This window comes from Pan paniscus, chromosome 19 (assembly GCF_029289425.2).
Source record: "Pan paniscus chromosome 19, NHGRI_mPanPan1-v2.0_pri, whole genome shotgun sequence".
NCBI classification, from domain to species: domain Eukaryota; kingdom Metazoa; phylum Chordata; class Mammalia; order Primates; family Hominidae; genus Pan; species Pan paniscus.
In genome coordinates this window covers 24,976,770-24,996,727 of record NC_073268.2, presented here as the reverse complement: position 1 = coordinate 24,996,727, position 19,958 = coordinate 24,976,770, and the positions used below count along the sequence as shown (strand labels likewise).

The 19,958-nt window shown below is 50.2% G+C and overlaps 1 protein-coding gene across 1 annotated transcript; it reads left to right on the top strand.

Annotated features, from left to right (window-relative positions):
• Window positions 1–289: 289 nt before the first annotated feature.
• Window positions 290–19,335, top strand: GSDMA (gasdermin A). Its single transcript, XM_055101287.3, has 11 exons — window positions 290–7,517; window positions 7,876–8,053; window positions 12,058–12,223; window positions 13,090–13,186; window positions 13,695–13,742; window positions 14,150–14,176; window positions 15,385–15,405; window positions 15,848–16,002; window positions 16,475–16,589; window positions 17,501–17,574; window positions 18,386–19,335. Exons 1-11 carry the CDS (start codon window positions 7,304–7,306, stop codon window positions 18,626–18,628), a joined length of 1,338 nt encoding a protein of 445 aa, XP_054957262.2. The 5' UTR covers window positions 290–7,303; the 3' UTR covers window positions 18,629–19,335.
• The last annotated feature ends 623 nt before the right edge of the window (window positions 19,336–19,958 follow it).

Here is a 19,958-nt window from a genome sequence, read left to right as displayed (position 1 = left end):
GGAATATGTTCATGTGAGGGATCACTTCTTGCAAATGCTCCAGTTATCCTGCACCCTTCAAGTAGGCTCCAAATCCTACAACATTCTCCTTGCCCTCCCAACTCCCAGAGTGCCAGCTTCTTCCCATTCTGGCCAGAGTTTGTGACTTCCATGAATGCCCATAATCTACTTTTCTCTGTTTCCTCTGACCCCTTGCTGAGGGGGAAATCAACAATAATAAAAAGGAGGCCAGGCACAGTGGATCACACTTGTAATCCCAGCAATTTGGGAGGCCAAGGTGGGCGCATCACTTGAGGCCAGGAGTTCGAGACCAGCCTGGCCAATGTGGTGAAACTTTATCTCTACTAAAAACACAAAAAATAGCCCGGTGTGGTGGTGCGCACCTGTAGTCCCAGGTACTCGGGAGGCTGAGGCAGGAGAATCACTTGAACCTGGGAGGTGGAGGTTGCAGTGAACCGAGATTGTGCCACTGCACTCCAGCCAGCAACAGTGTGAGGCTCGGTCTCAAAAAACAACAACAAAAACAATAACAAAAGGGAAAATGAGTAAGGAAATAATGCCCTGTCCCAATGACTGTGTCTGTCTGCAGTGCACTCTATGGGTCAGAGAGACAGAAATGGTCCCACGGGGCAGGTGCCTGGGGCTTCCTCTCCTAAATCAATTCCCTCTCCTGATCCCTGTCTCCTAACAACCCTACATAGTCACAAGCTTGGTCTCTAAATCAGAGGTGATCATTGTCCATCACTACCTTAATTGACCACCAGAGGGAGGTAGAGAGCAAAGTTTACCGCCTGCCTGAGCAGCACTCACCCCATGACCTCCTGCTTCCTTATTGTCTCTTTTAATTGACCTGAAGCGTCCTTACAAGGCAGTCTAACTTAAATATCCGCCAGTACAATTTAAATTCTGCCCCAGGCCGGGCGCAGTGGCTCACGCCTGTGACCCCAGCACTTTGGGAGACCGAGGCAGGAGGACTGCTTGAGCCTAGGAGTTCAAGATCAGCCTGAGCAACATAGGGAGACTCCCTTCTCTACAAAAAATTAAAAAGTGAGCCAGGCATGGCCAGGCGCAGTGGCTCAAGCCTGTAATCCTAGCACTTTGGGAGGCCGAGGCGGACGGATCACGAGGTCAGGAGATCGAGACCATCCTGGCTAACATGGTGAAACCCCGTCTTTACTAAAAATACAAAAAATTAGCCAAGCGTGGTGGTGCGTGCCTGTAATCCCAGCTATTTTGGAGGCTGAGGTAGGAGAATCGCTTGAACCCGGGAGGCGGAGGTTGCAGTGAGCCAATATTGTGCCATTGCACCCCAGCCTGGGCGATAAGAGCAAGACTCCATCTCAAAAAAAAAAAAAAAAAAAAGCCAGGTGTGGTGACACATGCCTATAGTTCCAGGTACTGGGAGCAGGGAGCGGGCGCTGAGATGAGAGAATCCCTTTAGCCCAGGAAGTCAAGGCTGCAGTGAGCCATGACTGCACCACTGCACTCCAGCCTGGGCAACAGAGTGAGAACCTGTCTCAAAAAAAAAAAAAAAAAAAACAGAAAGAAAGAAAGAAAAGAAAAAGACGCAGCTGGGCACGCTAGCTCACGCTTGTAATCCCAGCACCTTCAGAGGCCGAGGTGGGTGGATCACCTGAGGTCAGGAGTTCGAGACCAGCCTGGCCAACAGGGTTGAAACCCCGTCTTTACTAAAAATACAAAAATTAGTTGGGAGCGGTGGCATGTGCTTGTAATCCCAGCTACTCGGGAGGCTGAGGTAGGAGAATTGCTTGAACCCAGGAGGCGGAGGTTGCAGTGAGCCGAGATTACACCACTGCCCTCCAGCCTGGGAGACAGAGTGAGGCTCCATCTCAAAAAAAAAAAAAAAAAAAAGAAAGAAAGAAAAAGAGGCAGGGCACCCTGGATGGGAGGAAGGAGCACCACCAAGACAAGCCTAAATGTGGATATTTTCATTCCAAAAGCACAAGAACTTCAACCTGGCTGACCCCACAAGCCCATATATCTCCTCCCTGCCTTGAACTCACCAAGCCCCCTGCTTGGAATACCAGTAGGCAGTCTGGGGGAATGGGACAATGTGGTGCAGGCAGGGTCGGGACGACACCAGGAGTGTGAGGACAGGCCCGGCAGAGTGCTCTGAGATCAGACTGAAGGCGGGAGAAATGAGAGAAGCAAGACTTCCCGGTCAGAGGAGAGAAAGCTGACTAGATGGGCTTTGCGGGTCCTTGGGGAGAGCAGAGCCACGTGTGGCTTTTAGATGCCACTGTTCTCCAGATCTTTGCAGAATCCACTAGACTAGGAACCTTGGCCTGCAGCCAGTGGGAGAAGGGTAGTCACTGGGAAGAAACTCCCAAAAGTCTGACCGAGGCAATGCTAAGCTGGTGAGAGGGTGGGAGTGGGACTACCTTCCCCGGAGCTGATTAAGGCATAAGGAGACTGCACAGCCTCAGGACGATATGCTGAAATGCAGGCATCACGTCAGTGTAGTGGCTGAGAGATACAAGGAGGAAGAGGTGGAAATCCAGGAAAACAGACAGAGATGAAAAGACTATAACACAGACAACAGGTTTCTATGTAAATATGTGCTTGTGATAGGGACCAGATGACTAACGACAACCTTTTTTTTCTTTTTCTTTTTTTTTTTTTTTTGAATCGGAGTCTTGCTCTGTCGCCCAGCCTGGCATGCAGTGGCACGATCTCAGCTCACTGCAACCTCCACCTCCCGGGTTCAAGTGATTCTCCTGCCTCAGCCTCCCAAGTAGCTGGGATTACAGGCACCTGCCACCACGCCCAGCTAATTTTTGCAGTTTTGGTAGAGATGGTGTTTCCCTCATGTTGACCAGGCTGGTCTCGAACTCCTGACCTCAGGTGATCCACCCACTTCTGCCTCCCAAAGTGCTGGAATTACAGCCGTGAACCACCGCACCCAGCCTAACGACAACCTTCCCACACACTCAAGCCCCCACCTCTGCCTCTCCTAAGGAGAAGGGACATTTGATTGCTGGAATGGCTGGAGCTGTGGAAGGAGGATGAAGTGTTGGGTGGCTGCAGTGAGCCGTGATCAAGCCACCGCACTCCAGCCTGGGTGACAGAGCGAGGCCCTGTCTCAAAAAGGTGTAGGGTGGATGGGAAAGCATGTAAAGAAAAAGAGAGTGAGCAGGGACCAGAGAGGCAGAGGCAAGGCTTGGCTTTGTTCTGTTTCAAGACATAGAGAAGAGATATTTGGGAGCATCTGTCATATTGAATGAGACTTTGGGGACGCAAGTGGAGTGATGACTATTTTAGGGAGTTTTCCTAAGTGTGGAATGGTCTAGTCTCATTCACCATCAGCCCCTCAAGGAAACCTTCAGTAAAGATGGAATTGGCCGGGCGCGGTGGCTCATCCTGTAATCCCAGCACATTGGGAGGCCGAGGCGGGCGGATCATGAGGTCAGGAGATCAAGACCCTCCTGGCCAACATGGCGAAACCCCGTCTCTAATAAAAATACAAAACTAGCCAGGCATGGTGGTGCATGCCTGTAATCCCAGCTACTCGGGAGGCTGAGGCAGAGAACTGTTTGAACCCGGGAGGTGGAAGTTGCAGTGAGCTGAGATTGCACCGCTGCACTCCAGCCTGTAGGACAGAGCGAGACTCCTTCTCAAAAAAAAAAAAAAAAGATGGAATTTACTCTTCACAGCATTCAGGGTTGCGTTTCTTTTTCCATGAGTGGTACTAAGAAGAGCCTCAAGGTGGGAGCAGGAAGGCTCTGCTGTGTCAGGTTATACCTGCACATATGCATGGCCACATGGCCCAGCACTGTAAGGGCCTTGCTTGTAAGTCCCTTATTCTGTCCTCTAGCAATGTGACCATGTAGGCAACATTTGAAATTCCTTTAAAATTCCTTCTAGGCAGAGATTTAAGCTAAGAGGAGGACCTGAGTGACCTCTGGTGCAACATCTGAAAGCCCACGACAAGCCTCCTGGGCTTTTCCATGAATATCGCTGTGCCCCTGCCTACGGATATGCTGATGTGTGTATACAATATTCTGTGAGAAGCAGAGACACTGAACACTAAACAACACAAACCCATTTGGTCTAACTCCATCTCTGCCTACTCAGACATCTGCTTCTAGCGGTATCAGAGTTATGTCTATGTAGCTAAAACAAATGGAGTAAGGCAGCAATACACACAGGCTGACAAGCCCAGGATGGAGGGCGGCACTGCAGATGCTCTGCTCTCTACTGGAATGTGTGGACATACAGGAATCCCTATCCCAGGACACCCGCAGACCCCCACCATGAATCCGAGATGCTCCCCAATGACAGTGATGATGACAGAACAGAGATGCCATCCCTGGTCACACACACACACACACACACACACACACACACACTCCCACTGCCTCCCTCTGCACCCCTCCCAAAGGCACCTGCCTTCCTCTCAATCCACAAGCCAACCTCCAGCTGCCACCTCTCTATCAGCCTTGGCTACCCCCACCCACGCTGGCACCTGCCTGGCAGCTCCCTATCCACCCCCTCAGCCCTCAGGAGGCCAGGGCACACGTGGAACAGGTTGATGCTGTTCTCCAGGAAGTGGAGTGGGAGGGGGGTGGGGTCACTAGGGCAGGCGGGGTCCCCGGAAGCCTCTGTCCCTGCATAAAACAGCCTGTCCTGGCAAGGGATGGTCATCCTCTCAACCTACAGACCCAGTGAGCCCTAGGCCCTCACCCCAGACCCAGCTGCTGGATAGGACCCAGCCCCGCTCCCAGGTAAGAACTTGATGACAGCAGGGAAGGCAGGGGTGCTCTGAGGACACAGGAAGATGGGTGGACCAAGAAGGGAATGGAACTCCCCTAGAGTCCAGTGGGATAAGTATCCCGATAGGCCTTGGGGAGGGAAGGGAGAGGCAGGCCTGTGGACATCTCTCCGGTGAAGAGGAGGCTGCTGTTGCCCAAGCCCTTCCCAGGTGCACCCAGGTGGCACCAGGAGGTTGTCCTGCCCCATCCTGGCCCTCCCAGGAATGAGGGTAAAAAAAAAAAAAAAAGCACCTTGAAGCTGGCAGAACAGCCCCACGCATCTGTGCCGTGCTTCCTGCCCCCTCTGCTGCTGTGAAGTGCCTGTGGTGGATGTGGGATGCTTCCACGCCAGCTGGTGTGGCCTCTTCCACCCACGGGGATAACTGGGGTGTGCCGATCGGCCACCCAGCCAGAGCACCTGGACTCAAACTTCAAAGACAGAGACTTAAGATGTTGACCCTCAGGTCAGGTGCGGTGGCTCACACCTGTAATCCCAGCACTTTGGGAGGGTGAGATGGGCGGATCACCTGAGGTCAGGAGTTCAAGACCAGCCTGGCCAACATGGTGAAACACCGTCTCTACTAAAAACACAAAAATTAGCTGGGCATGGTGGCAGGCGCCTGTAATCCCAGCTACCTGGGAGACTAAGGCAGGAGAATCACTTGAACCCAGGAGATGGAGGTTGCAGTGAGCCGAGATCATGCCATTGCATTCCAGCCTGGGCAACAAGAATGAAACTCCGTCTCAAAAAGAAAAAAAAAATGTTGCCTCTCAGGTTCCCATGGGCCCCACATTCTCCAGGGCCCTCTCACCCTAGCGCACATCTCTCAGGGCCACATTCATTGGTTCTTTCCACACACATTTGCCAAGCTCGAACTCTGTGCCAGGTGTGGTACTTGCTGCTGCAGAGGTGACTAAGACCCATTTCCTGCCCTCTGGGAAGTCACAGACGAGTTGCTGATAGGGTCAGGTGAACAGATCATAACAACAGGAAGGTGCATCAGAAGAGCGCTTTGGAAACACAGATACAGTCACCAGCTGCCTGGAGGACTGAGGGAAGAGGTTCCAGGAGGTGACCTGAATTGAGCGTTAGCGGAGGACTAGGGAGTCTTCAGATCCGGAAGCGGGTATTGTAAGCAGAGGGGGCAAAGGTGAAGAGCATCAAAATGCCTGGATCCTGGCTGGGCGCAGAGGCTCACACCTGTAATCATAGTGCTTTGGGAGGTCAAGGAGGGCGGATCATCTGAGGTCAGGAGTTCGAGACCAGCCTGACCAACATGGTGAAACCCTGTCTCCATTAAAAATACAAAAATTAGCCAGGTGTGGTGGCACACACCTGCAGTCCCAGCTACTCGGGAGGCTGAGGCAGGAGAATCACTTGAATCTGAGAGGTGGAGACTGCAGGGAGCCGAGATGGCACCACTGCACTCCACCCTGGGCAACAGAGTAAGACTCCATCTCAAAAAGAAAAAAAAAAGTCTGGATCCAGGCATCCCCCAGGGGCTGTGAGAGGGGAGTGGGTCTACTCATACCTGTGGCACGCATGAGGGAAGGACAGGGTGCAGGGAAGTGTAACCCACACATGGAAAGGGCAACTGGGGCAGGTGAACAGCTTGGCCACCCAGGCTCTTGTTGCCAGCAGCATCTCCTTCCCTCCCCTGGTGTCCTCCGACTCTGGCTATTGCTAGTCTCTGGTGTGAGAGAAAGCTTTACTTCCATTGCTAAATAAATGCTCTAGACCAGGCGCAGTGGCTCACACCTGTAATCCCAGCACTTCGGGAGGCTGAGGTGGGAGGATCACTTGAGCCAGGAGTTTGAGACCAGCCTGGGAAACATAGTGAGACTCTGTCTCTACAAAAAAAAAATTAAAAATTAGCCAAGTGCATGACTGCAGTCCCAGCTACTCCGGAGGCTGAAGTGGGAGGATCAATCAAGCCTTGGCGGTCAAGGCTGCAGTGAGCTGTGATCACGCCACTGCACTCCAACCTGGGCAACAGAGTAAGACCCTGTCTCGGAAGAAAAGAGAAGAAAGCAAAGCAAGGAAAGGCGAGGTGGAGGGAAGGAAGGAAGGGAAGGAAGGAAGGAAGGGAGGGGGGGAAGAAAGAAAGAGGAAAGAAAGAAGGAAGGAAGGAAGGAAGGAAGGAAGGAAGGAAGGAAGGAAGGAAAGAAAGAAAGAGAAAAGAAAAGAAAGAAAAGAAGTGCTCCAGCTGGGCTCCGTGGCAGTGAAGAAAATGAGCGTGGAGTGAGAAAAATGCCCTTGACAAAGAAAAGGGAGGTGTGGCTTTGCTGGCCATCTATGGGACTTTGGGGCAACTCTTTCAACTCTCCAGCCCTAGGTTCCTCATCATAAAATGCAGACTCCCTTGATTCTTTCCAGCTGTGACATGAGACAATCCAGGCATCTCTAAGAGCTCTCCCTGCCCCAGAGCCGGGTAAACTCTCTCTGCAGGGGCCCAGCCTATATCCCGGGCTCCTTGGCAGCCTTGGCAGCCACCTTGACACTCTCCTGTCTCCCCACCTCCACAGAGACAATGACCATGTTTGAAAATGTCACCCGGGCCCTGGCCAGACAGCTAAACCCTCGAGGGGACCTGACACCACTTGACAGCCTCATCGACTTCAAGCGCTTCCATCCCTTCTGCCTGGTGCTGAGGAAGAGGAAGAGCACACTCTTCTGGGGGGCCCGGTACGTCCGCACCGACTACACACTGCTGGATGTGCTTGAGCCCGGCAGCTCACCTTCAGGTCAGCCTCAAGTGGGGCTGGGAACTGAGGGATACTGAGGGACAGGGACTGGGCACCTGGCCTGCAAGGAGGACCTCAAAGCTCCCTCTGGCCAGAGGTGATTAGATGTCATCTAGCCCAAAGTCATCATCAGGAGCTGAGGAGGCTGGTGGTCGGGGGGATACCTCTCAGCTCAGCCTCTTTTATTTATTTACTTGTTTGTTTTTGTAGAGATGGGTTCTTGCTTTGTTGCCCAGGCTGGTTTCAAACTCCTGGGCTCAAGCAATCCTTCCACCTTGGCCTCCCAAAATGCTGGGATTACAGGCATAAGTTACTGCACCCAGCCAGCCCAGCCCCTTTTGTCTTTTCCCTCCTGCAGACCCAACAGACACTGGGAATTTTGGCTTTAAGAATATGCTGGACACCCGAGTGGAGGGAGATGTGGATGTACCAAAGACGGTGAAGGTGAAGGGAACGGCAGGGCTCTCGCAGAACAGCACTCTGGAGGTCCAGACACTCAGTGTGGCTCCCAAGGCCCTGGAGACCTTGCAGGAGAGGTGAGAGTGGGCGGGACCGAGGGTCTCCCGGGATGTGGGTGGGGCAGTGCATGGAAATGGTGCTTGGGGCCTTGAGTTGAAAGGTAGGACCCTTGCACTGACCTTTGCCAATGTGGTCATGACAGGGGAGCTCTTGGAGACAACCCTTCTGGCCCATGGCTGCATCCAGGCCATTTCCTAGTCACACCTCCCGCTGCTGCCACCGTCTCCAGGACCACCTCCCCACTGTCACGCATGCACAGGGAAGACGATGTCCACACTAGCTTGCTGTGTGATCTTGGAAAAGTCACTTCTCTTGGGACCTCAGTTTTCTTTTCTGCAAAATGACAGGATTGAATGATCATCTCTAAGGCTCCTTCTAACTCTAAGACTATGCAATACACTAGAAAAAGGAGGGATGTGTCTTAACTGCCCCCAGCTGAGACCTGAGCACTGTGTTCTGCTCCCATAAATGAAGCCTCCTGCCTGACCCCAATACACACTAAGCACGCCCTCGGGAATGCTGCCCCACAGCACAAAGGGTGTGGCAGGTGCCACATTGATGCTGGGCACCACGGATGTTTGGCTTGACACGGGAACTGACTTTTAAGTAGTTAAGTAGTGGTTGAAAGAAGGAGGTAAGGACTGTGAAGGCCAGAAGGAAAGGCCGGGGTAGTCATCCAGCAAGCATGTGTATAGTAAAGCACTCTACTACGGGCTGGGGTGCGCCTAGAACATCTTTGTCCAAGAACCTTGCAGTTTAGGAAGGTGAAAATTTTAAAAACCTGTGCAACAGTAATTATAATCAAAGCCAAGAAGTGCTAAGTGCTGTAGGGATGGTTTGACTGAGTCTTGTGGCAGGTCAAAGGGACTTCTGGCTGGGGAAATAAGGGAAGATCTCACAGACATGGCAGCCTCTGTTTTGGGCCTTGAAAGATGAGCAGAAGTTGGGCATGCAGGGCTGGGAGAAGGGTATTATGAAGGCACACAGGTGAGCAATCTCAAAACCACCAAGGGCCAGGAACAGCCAGCATAGCAGGGGCGGAAGAGGTGCGAGTAGAACGAGCAGGAAATGCAGGTGAACCCAAACCATGGAAGAGGCAAGTGGCAGCTCCAGGAGACTGAATTGTAGGCACCAGGAAGATCCTGAAAATGTTCTGATGTGTCCCATGACTAATCCAGCCAGATGGAGGAAGTGTGTCAGATAGGGGAAGAGGAACAGGGGTTTGAAGCAGTCAGACAAGGCAAGACACTTTTCTTCTTTTTTTGTTTGAAACAGTTTTTCGCTCTTGTTGCCCAGGCTGGAGTGCAGTGGTGCAATCTCGGCTCACCGCAACCTCCGCCTCCCAGGTTCAAGCAATTCTCCTGCCTCAGCCTCATGAGTAGCTGGGTTTACAGGTGCCCGCCACTACGCCCGGATAATTTTTTATTTATTTATTTTATTTATTTATTTATTTTGAGATGGAGTCTCGCTCTGTCGCCCAGGCTGGAGTGCAGTGGCACGATCTCAGCTCACTGCAAACTCCGCCTCCCAGGTTCAAGCGATTATCCAGCCTCAGCCTCTCAAGTAGCTGGGACTACAGGTGTCTGTCACCACACCCAGCTAATTTTTTATATTTTTAGTAGAGACGGAGTTTCACCATATTGGCTAGGCTCATCTCGAACTCCTGACTTTGTGATCTGTCCGCCTCGGCCTCCCAAAGTTCTGGGATTACAGGGAAGTAATCCCAGTTAAGTAGTGGTTGAAAGAAGGAGGTAAGGTGGCTCGTGAGCCACCACACCCGGCTAATTTTTGTATTATTAGTAGAGATGGGGTTTCACCATGTTAGTCAGGCTGGTCTTGTACTCCTGACCTGAGGTGATCTGCCTGCCTCAGCCCCCAAAAGTGCTGGGATTACAGGCGTGAGCCACTGCGCCCGGTCTTTTTTTTTTTTTTTTTTTTTTTTTTGAGACGGAGTCTCTCTCTGTTGCACAGGCTGGAGTGCAGTGACACGATACCAGGTCACTGCAACCTCCGCTTCCCAGGTTCAAGCAGTCCTCCTGCCTCAGCCTCCTGAGTAGCTGGGATTGCAGGCGCACGCCACCACATCCAGCTAATTTTCGTATTTTTGGAAGAGATGGGGTTTTACCATGTTGGCCAGGCTGGTCTCGAACTCCTGACCTCAGGTGATCCACCTACCTCGGCCTCCCAAAGTGCTGGGATTACAGGCGTGAGCCACCACCCCCAGCCAAGACACTGTTCTTCTATCCCATGAGCAATGAAAACTGAGGACCCGAGCTGGGGAAGGGCAAGAGGAGTGAAGAGGGAGGAATGGATGCAATGCCCATTGCCAACGGTGATAGAATGGCCTGGGCTTGGTAGCTGATTGCAGGATGAGGGAAAGGGTTTTGTCAAAGGTGACTGTGAGATTTTACCCAGGTTGTGACATTATAGGACATTAAAGGTACCATTACAGGTGACAAACAGGAAGACACAGGTTAGAGGTAGATTTGGAGATTGTGAGTTCCTTTTGGATGTTTTGAGTTTCTGGTTCTGCTGAGACATCAGCTGAGCATGTTGAACAGGTGATTGGAAATAAGGGCCTGGAGCTCAGGAAAGAGGTCAAAGTGAAGATACACACAAGGTAATCAGCACTATAAAGATTAAAACTGTAGGAGCCAGGGGAGGAGTCTCACTCCCGTAAGCCCAGCACTTTGGGAAGCCAAGGCAGGATTGCTTGAGCCCAGGAGTTCAAACCAGCCTGGGCAAGAGAGTGAAACCCCCATCTCCACAAAAAATGCAATATTAGCCGGGCATGGTGGTGCGCCTAGAGTCCCAGCTACTCAGGAGGTTGAGGCAAGGGGATCACTTAAGCCCAAGAGCTCAAGTCTGCAGTGAGTTATGATCGAGCCACTGCACTTCAGCCTGGGCAACAGAGTGGGACCTTAAAAAAAAAAAAAAAAAAGAAAAAACTGTAGGAGTGAGTTGGGTGTGGGGAGCTTTTAGAGGGAGTTGAGAAAACAGGACTGAGAACAGAATCTTACAGAACATAAAATTTTAGAGAACCAAAGAAACTGGAAAATGAAGTGCAGACAGAATGGATAAGATTTAGAAACTAGAAGTACTGGAGTTGAGCCAGGGTGGTACAGTGTGACTGGAAGCCAAGAGAAGCCAGCGTTGCACGGAGGGTTTCCACAGCAGGATCGAGTATTGCACAGAGTTAGGCGAGGTCATTGAGACTGATAGGTAAGAGATCATTGTAATTTCAGCTGAGTAGTGGAAATACAAGGCAAATTATAAAGAATTTAGGTGGACCGGGCATGGTGGCTCACATCTGTAATCCCAGCTATTCAGGAGGCTGAGGGAGAAGAATCGCTTGAACCCGGGAGGCAGAGGTTGTAGTGAGCCAAGATCGTGCCACTGCACTCCAGCCTGGGTGACAGAGTGAGTGAGACTCCGTCTCAAAAAAAAAAAAAGAATTTTTTTGATATATTTGCCAATGAAATGAAGGAAAAAAATAGGGTAGTAATTTGAGGGAGTGGCATGATCAAAGCAAACAAATTTGTTAGGATTAGGGACACGTTTATATATGGAAGCAGACAGAAGAAGCAAGTGGAGAGGAGGAACTGGTGTTAACAGCAAGAGAGAGCATAAGATGTGGAGAGAAAGGATCCCAGAGAGATGAATGGGGAGGAAAGAGGGGGGGAGCATCTACCCCCGAACTGGAGGAAAAGGGGGTAAGAAGCACCCAAGAGGCCCTGTTCCCGGCCAGGTGCTGGCCCAGACAATTACCGAGTTTATCTCTGAGCAACCCAGGAGGTCAGCATCATTATACTCATTTCATAGATGAGGCAATTAAGACTCAGAGAAGCTGCCCTGCCAGTAAGCATGAGATCTGGGTTTCAACCTCAGCCCTAGTCCAGAGTCCTCACTCCTTCCCTGCCACCACAATGTCTAGTTCCTGGGAATGACAGAAGGAAAGAGGAGGGTGTGGTACAGGCAGGAAGGAGCTCTGAACGGTTCCCTTATGTTTCTCCTGCAACAGGAAGCTGGCAGCAGACCACCCATTCCTGAAGGAGATGCAAGGTCAAGGGGAGAACCTGTATGTGGTGATGGAGGTGGTGGAGACGGTGCAGGAGGTCACACTGGAGCGAGCCAGCAAGGCAGAGGCCTGCTTCTCCCTCCCCTTCTTTGCCCCATTGGGGCTACAGGTTTGATTCAAACACACACACACACACTCTCACACTCACACTCACACATACACATTTACATTCAGCCCCTCCTTGGAGGCTTCATTAGCTTTGCCTGATCAGCGCCCACCGAGGATGCTGAAAAGGGCCACTCCTTCCCCCGGCTCTTAAAGATCCAAATCCCAGACACATGCCCCCTCCCTGGTCAGTGGCACCCAGTGAGGGCAGATCCCTGCGCCAGATGCCACAGGGAACTACTGGGGAAGGGGAAAGTCACATTCCTGGGTTTTCCTTCGTGCTGCTCCCATTCCAAAGATGAGACATCTTTACTCTCAGAAAGTCATCAGGTTCATAGAGGAGACACAGAGGCTAAAGCCCAGAGAACACAGGCTTGGAAAAGCCAATGGAAATAAGGAATGGTCTCCATACCTCTATCTATTGCATCTGAATATTCAAGGGATGATTTGGGATTTGGAGCCAGGAGTAGGGCTTAGTCATGGAAGGCGTCCTGAAAGAGGTAAGCATGGGACAGATGGTGAAGAGGAAGAAGGAGCCAGGGTTTGGATGGAAGCTCTAGGGTGATGTACAGGCAGGAGATGGAGCAGGTCTGCCCAGTTCCCTTCACGCATCTGAACCAGGAACTAGAACTGACCTGACTAGACTCTACTGACCTGAACCAGGTCACTAGAGGGAAAATCAGCAGAAATGAGCACAAGGACTTTGAAGTCCTTCCTCAGAGTCCAGACCAGGGACACCACTGAAGGCTTCCAGCTTCTTATCTCCCTGAAGGCTCTCAGCCCTGACCCTGCACCTCCCCCAACTCGCGCTCCCAATATCTCATACTTAAGATGTCCAGAGATTCACAAATTCTCATTGTCTAATTCTAGGGATCCATAAATCACAAGGAGGCTGTAACCATCCCCAAGGGCTGCGTCCTGGCCTTTCGAGTGAGACAGCTGATGGTCAAAGGCAAAGATGAGTGGGGTGAGCAGAGACCCGCATGTTCTCCCCACAAGATGAGAATTACCTGCACCAGTACTGAGGCACCCTGGTCCCCTCTTGCGGAAATGTCAGAGAATGAGTAGGGGGGTGTATTGTACTGTGATCCGACTGCAGCCATGGAGCCTGCTCTGGAGAGAAGGGTGAAGAGGCTCCTGGATTCTGAGCATCTTCTGGGTGCTGGGCACTGTGGTCATTGGGGGAGGGGGTACAAATATGAACATGCACTGCCTCTGCTCTCAAGAAGTCTGTGGCCAAAGGAGGAAACAGACAGAAACTGGAATGGATGATAGAAAGTAGTGTTCTCATAGTAGAGAATTTATCAAGGAAGAAAAGATTGCTTCCAGCAATGGAGGTTGAAGCTGGGAATTAAATGAAGCATTTGGGGTGCAAGGTCCTAGCCCTTAGCAGAGCCCTTTGGCTTGAGACTGAAGAAGGGAATGGGGGGCAGCTGCTAAGTGTCCTCCCACCCTCCCTCCCTTGCCCTTCACAGATATTCCACATATCTGCAATGATAACATGCAAACCTTCCCTCCTGGAGGTAAGTGAAATTGCTTACAGGCTTCCCACATCTTCCGCCCTACCCCTGACATTATCTGCCAAAATCCTCCACCCTCTCCTAGCTTATACTATAATCCCCCAAGGAGCCTCTGCTTTTGTTTCCCAAGTCCCTAAGAATACCTAGCCTCAACTTTAGGAAAGACAGATAGAGGCATATAAATACTGTCCCAGAGAGATATAGAAACTGACAGAGACCGGAAGGCACAGTCAGAAGCAGAAGTAAGACTTGGAGACAGAGTGTGTTCCCGAATCATGGGGGTGGATGAGCTAGCATAATCTCCCTGTGTTTTTATAATGATCACTGATGAAACTGCCTTGAAGACTGTTTTAGATGAAAAGGCAAAAATGGGTTTTGTGCTGACAGATGTGCATTTTTTCTGTCTTCAGAAAAGTCAGGAGAGGAGAAGGTCATCCGTAAGTGTTTCCTTTCATTCCACTGAAACTTTCTTGACTCCAAATTTTAAAACTCCAGTCTTTTTCTTTCCTTCTGACAGGACTGACAGGGAAATAGCAGAGCGAATCTCAGCAAATAATTGTCCCCGAAACATGGCAGAAATTCCAATAGCTTGGGAAAAAGCAGTGGAAAGGGGGAGTCTTTGGACAAGATGCCCAGGTGGTCTGACACCTGAGACCTTTGTCCTCAACAGCCTTAGTAGCAGCCAGGCACAGTGATTCACGCCTATAATCCCAGCACATTGGGAGGCTGAGGCAGGAGGATCCCTTGAGCTCAGGAGTTCAAGACCAGCCTGGGCAACATAGTGAGACAATGTCTCTATTTAAAAAAAAATTTTTTTTTTTTAGATGGAGTTTCACTCTTGTTGCCCATCCTGGAGTGTTAGTGGCGCAATCTCAGTCCACTGCAACCTCCACCTCCCCGGTTCAAGTGATTCTCCTGCCTCAGCCTCCGGAGTAGCTGGGATTACAGCCACCCGCCACCATGCCCTGCTAATTTTTTGTATTTTTAGTAGAGATGGGGTTTCACCATGTTGGTCAGTCAGGTCTTGAACTCCTGACTTCAGGTGATCCACCCACCTCAGCCTCTCAAAGTATTGGGATTACAGGCGTGAGCCACGGCGCCCGGCCTTTTTTTTTTTTTTCTTGAGACAGAGTCTCATTCTGTTGCCCAGACTGGAGTGCAATGGTGAGATCTCCACTCACTGCAAACTCTGCCTCCCGGATTCAAGCAATTCTTGTGCCTCAGCCTCCTGAGTAGCTAGGATAACAGGCGCGGGCCACCACACTCGGCGAATTTTTAGTATAGATGGGGTTTCACCATGTTGGCCAGGCTGGTCTCAAACTCCTGACCTCAGGTGATCCTCCCACCTTGGCCTCCCAAAGTGCTGGGATCACAGGTGTGAGCCACTGAGCCTGGCCTAGAAAAAAAAAAATTAAGAGTCTTAGTAGCTATAACCTGCTACACACACATCTGCAACTCGGCCGCCCAGCAACTGGGGCCAGAGCCACTGAGTCACAGTAATGCCAGGAACAAGGTAGCTGGGCTCTCCCAGGAGACAGGCAGGATGTATTTCCTCATCTCTCTTAGTGTCTCATCCCCTGGGTATGGCTGCCATTCTGAAGGATTGCATTCTTATCTTTTTTTTTTTTTTTCCTTTTTTTCTCAGTTATCCAGGCATCTGATGTTGGTAAGGAACTTTGTGAGTTTCTCCCAAGACTTTGGCATGGAGGTAGCATTAGGGGTAGAGAGAGGAGAAGGCGAAGTCATTCTTCGTCAGCTAACTCATGGGAAGGGAAAACAGACCTTCTTTCTCCACTTTTTGCTGGAGTCTCAAAGAAAAGTCAAGTGTGTACTGATATGGGATAAGGCCTGGGATCTCAGGAAGATTAACTGTTGGGTTAGATGATACATGCATCCTGGCCCACCTTCTCGCCCCAACCCTCAGGTTAGGGTTGGTGGATAGTTCTGTCACCGCGTTCCTTGGTAAAGAAAAATGGGGCCAGGCTCAAACTGGGGGGTAGAGCATGGGTACCTAAAGGGGGCTGAGTGTAGGAGCCCTGAAGGGGGAATGCTGACTGGAGAGGAAGGTGCCCGATGGAGGGCTGTGTGTCCCATTATTGTCCCCATAGGGGACGTACACGAAGGCTTCAGGACACTAAAAGAAGAAGTTCAGAGAGAGACCCAACAAGTGGAGAAGCTGAGCCGAGTAGGGCAAAGCTCCCTGCTCAGCTCCCTCAGCAAACTTCTAGGGAAGAAAAAGGAGCTACAAGACCTTGAGCTCGCAGTGAGGACCTAGTGGAAGTGGGGAAGGGTGGGAGAAGGCATGTTTTGGTGAAGATTTGGTGGGGGCGGGTATTGCAGCAGGTAGGGAGATCTGACGGGGGCAGGAGGTGGGTGGCCAGGGGAGTCCACCTTAGATACCTTCCCCAAGGCTGGCCACGTGCCCCAAGGCTGCCAGGCCACTGCTCCTCCCTTTGTCCCCTGGAAAAGGGCAAACAGTGGGTTCCCCCAAGGCACATGCTCCCTCTGATGGCCAGAAGGGCCTTCTGCTGGAGGGGCTGGAACCTTCTCTTTCCAGAGTCCAAAACTCAGGAAACAAGGAACCCAGGAGTCCAGTACTCTTCAGGACATGAGGCCTCGAAAAAGAAATCAGGAAATGGAGAGAGTTTCCGCATGTCAAGGGGTTATTATGTGCTGGGCCCTGGGTTGGGCCCTTTCCTATGTTATCTTCAATAGTCGCCCACCTTCCCCCACAGCTTGAAGGGGCTCTAGACAAGGGACATGAAGTGACCCTGGAGGCACTCCCAAAAGATGTCCTGCTATCAAAGGAGGCCATGGGCGCCATCCTCTATTTCGTTGGAGCCCTAACAGGTAAGTGGGAAATAAGGTCTTCATTTATAGACCTTTTCAGTAATAGGAATGAATCGCTTGAATCAATTCCCAAATGGATGAATAAATGAATGAATGCCCAATTATACCACAGTTAAGTAGTTTATATCTACATTTTTATAAATTGGTTTCATGGCTGGCTGCAGTGGCTCATGCCTGTAATCCCAGCACTTTGGGAGGCCAAGGTGGATGGATCACCTGTGATCAAGAGTTCGAGACCAGCCTGGCCAACATGGTGAAACCCCGCCTCTTCCAAAAATAGAAAAATTAGCCGGGCGTGGTGGCAGGTGCCTGTAATCCCAGCTACTCGGAAGGCTAAGGCAGGAGAATCGCTTGAACCCAGGAGGGGGAGGGTGCAGTGAGCCGAGATCACTCCATTGCACTCCAGCCTGGGCAACAGAGCGAGACTCCATCAAAAAAAAAAAAAAAATTGGTTTCATTCCTAAGGATTTGCTTGGTCACATTGGGTAGTCTGAGAAGACAGCCTAGTCTTGCTAATAGAGGTTGAATAACCCTAGTTTTATCAGCAACATATTTAAAATTTCTGCATATAGCTAAGCTCATCACTTCTATCCTGATACCTGTTAGCTTTAACTTCAGGGAGTAACATTTTCTTATCTTGCCCCTAAAAGCTCTTCTTCCCTCCACATTTTCTAGTTTTCCACTTAGAAAAACTCTGTGGTCCTTCAGGTGTAAGCCAAAACGTTTGTCCCCTTAGGAAGCCTGCCCTCCGACTCCAAGACCAAAGTGGACCCCTCAGCTATGGCTCCCTTAACACCTGCGTTGTAATTACATCCAATGAATGAAGGCTGAAATTCTGGAAGTGCGCTATTTGGAGGCTGTAGTCCCCTCTGCACCAGCAACACACATCTTTCTCTGCTTTTTTTCTCCAGAGCTAAGTGAAGCCCAACAGAAGCTGCTGGTGAAATCCATGGAGAAAAAGATCCTACCCGTGCAGCTAAAGCTGGTGAGGGAAAAACAGCAGATGCTGGGGAGAGTCTGGGAGTAGCTGCAGCCAGTGGAGATGCAGATTTCGCCTAAGGATGGAGCCATTCTGGAGGATCCCTGTCTTATCCCAGGGGCTTATGCCCACTCCTCCTTTCTCTATTTCTCATTTTTTGTTATTTCACAAGAGGTAGAAGACTGAATTTCTGGGTAATAATCTGGGTTTATTAGCCTGATCTTGGGAGAAGAGACAGAAACTGTGGCCTTGCTTATTCCTAGCCAAATATTGTAAGCAAATTTTTTTTTTTTTTTTGAGATAGAGTTTCACTCTTTTTGCCCAGGCTGGAGTGCAATGGTGCGATCTTGGCTCACCACAACCTCCGCCTCCCAGGTTCAAGCGATTCTCCTGCCTCAGCCTCCCGAGTAGCTGGGATTACAGGCGCCCACCACCACACCCTGCTAATTTTGTATTTTTAGTAGAGACAGGGTTTCACCATGTTGGCCAGGCTGGTCTCAAACTCCCGACCTCAGGTGATCTGCCCACCTCAGCCTCCCAAAGTGCTGGGATTACAGGTGTGAGCCACCTCGCCTGGCCTGTGAGCAAATTTTTTAATGTGTCTGAGTCTGTCTCAATTTATTCCTCTGTAAAATGGGGCTAAAAATCAATGTGCTGCCCACTGTATAGGGCTGTTCAAAGACCCAGATGGGGTTGTAATGTAAGGTAAAGTAAGGAATTCTAATAAGGGGAATGTAACCTTCTTGTGATTTTTGTGAGTTAGGAGAGGAGAGAGGTTTCCAGTTCTTTCTTTTCATGCTGTTTTGATTCCCTCCAGGTGGAGAGCACGATGGAACAGAACTTCCTGCTGGATAAAGAGGGTGTTTTCCCCCTGCAACCTGAGCTGCTCTCCTCCCTTGGGGACGAGGAGCTGACCCTCACGGAGGCTCTAGTCGGGCTGAGTGGCCTGGAAGTGCAGAGATCGGGCCCCCAATATATGTGGGACCCAGACACCCTCCCTCGCCTCTGTGCTCTTTATGCGGGCCTCTCTCTCCTTCAGCAGCTGACCAAGGCCTCCTAATTTGCCTTTTACGTCTGCTTCATGACTCCTTAATGCCTTCCCAACCTCGTGGTGCTGTGTCCTTCCCACCTAAGGGCATTTCAGAGCCATCAGCTGTGAAGATGTCTGAAATCTCAGCTGGTCACCCATGATAACCAACTTCCACCTGCCCAACCATATATCACCCCCTACCCCTCCAGCTCCGCAACCCACTAAGCCCATCTGCTGATGCTTAAATTTTCTTTACTTTTCTTTTTTTTTTTTTTTTTGAGATGGAGGCTCACTCTGTCACCCAGGCTGGAGTGCAGTGGCTTGATCTTGGCTCACTGCAACCTCCGCCTCCCAGGTTCAAGCAATTCTCCTGCCTCAGCCTCTCGAGCAGCTGGAATTACAGGCATGCGCCACGACACCCAGCTAATTTTTGTATTTTTAGTAGAGACGGGGTTTCACCATGTTGCCCAGGTTGGTCTCGAACTCCTGGCCTCAAGTGATCTGCCCGCCTCGGCCTCCCAAAGTGCTGGGATTACAGGCGTGAGCCACCGTGCCCGGCCTATGCTTAAATATTCTAGGAGTAGAAGCACTCAGACTTTTAAAACTATGAGCCGTTTCAGCAAAACTGAGAAAAAAAAAAGATTAATTAATTTCCTATCCTAATCCCTCCTACTTATACTTCCCCAAAAAACAAGCTTTACTGGAATTAATGGAAAATATTATGTCAATCTTAGGAATGATATGTCTTTTGGTGTTTTTCTTTAAAGAATTTATCATACAGAAATTCTTAATTTGTGCCAGAAAAAGAAATTGTTATCATACTGCATATAAATCATATGTACATGAATATGATGCTGTACTGTCCTCAGGCAAACTGGAAAATGCTCAGAGGGTATAGAATGCGGAATCCAGATTTTTTTTTCTGTTCAATTAGTTTTCTTTAATGGAATCTAGAGTCTCAAGTAAGAAGATATCAAAGTAGTTTGTCTTCAAAGAAGAGCATTTGGGAGTCCCCTAGCTCTGGGTTGAGGGAAAGACCGAGAGATATATAGTAGAAGCCCGAAACAAAAATAAGACAGATTTCAAATTTATTGAACAGAAAATGCAGATGGGCCTTTAAAAAAAAGGGGGACCCAAGAATAAGACTAACCCAAAACTTTAAAAACTAAATTGTGATATTATTTCACCTTTCTCTGTTCTGCCCTGAAATTTAGGGTTCTTGTAAGAGGAAGTAGTGTGGGTAGGCTTGGCATATGGACCTACTACTAATATGGATATTACAATCTCATCAAACCGCTGGGTTTATATCATCCTCCTCTGCCTAAAAGCTGGGTTTGAACATCTTTCACCAACCTCTTTT

What these genes read in the sequence shown, in the direction of transcription:
- GSDMA (XM_055101287.3), top strand. Translation starts at nt 7,304, where the DNA reads ATGACCATGTTTGAAAATGTCACCCGGGCCCTGGCCAGACAGCTAAAC. An exon ending in GCAAACCTTCCCTCCTGGAG is followed by an intron (nt 13,743 to 14,149) that starts GTAAGTGAAATT and finishes TTCTGTCTTCAG; the next exon opens with AAAAGTCAGGAGAGGAGAAG. An exon ending in TATCCAGGCATCTGATGTTG is followed by an intron (nt 15,406 to 15,847) that starts GTAAGGAACTTT and finishes TTGTCCCCATAG; the next exon opens with GGGACGTACACGAAGGCTTC.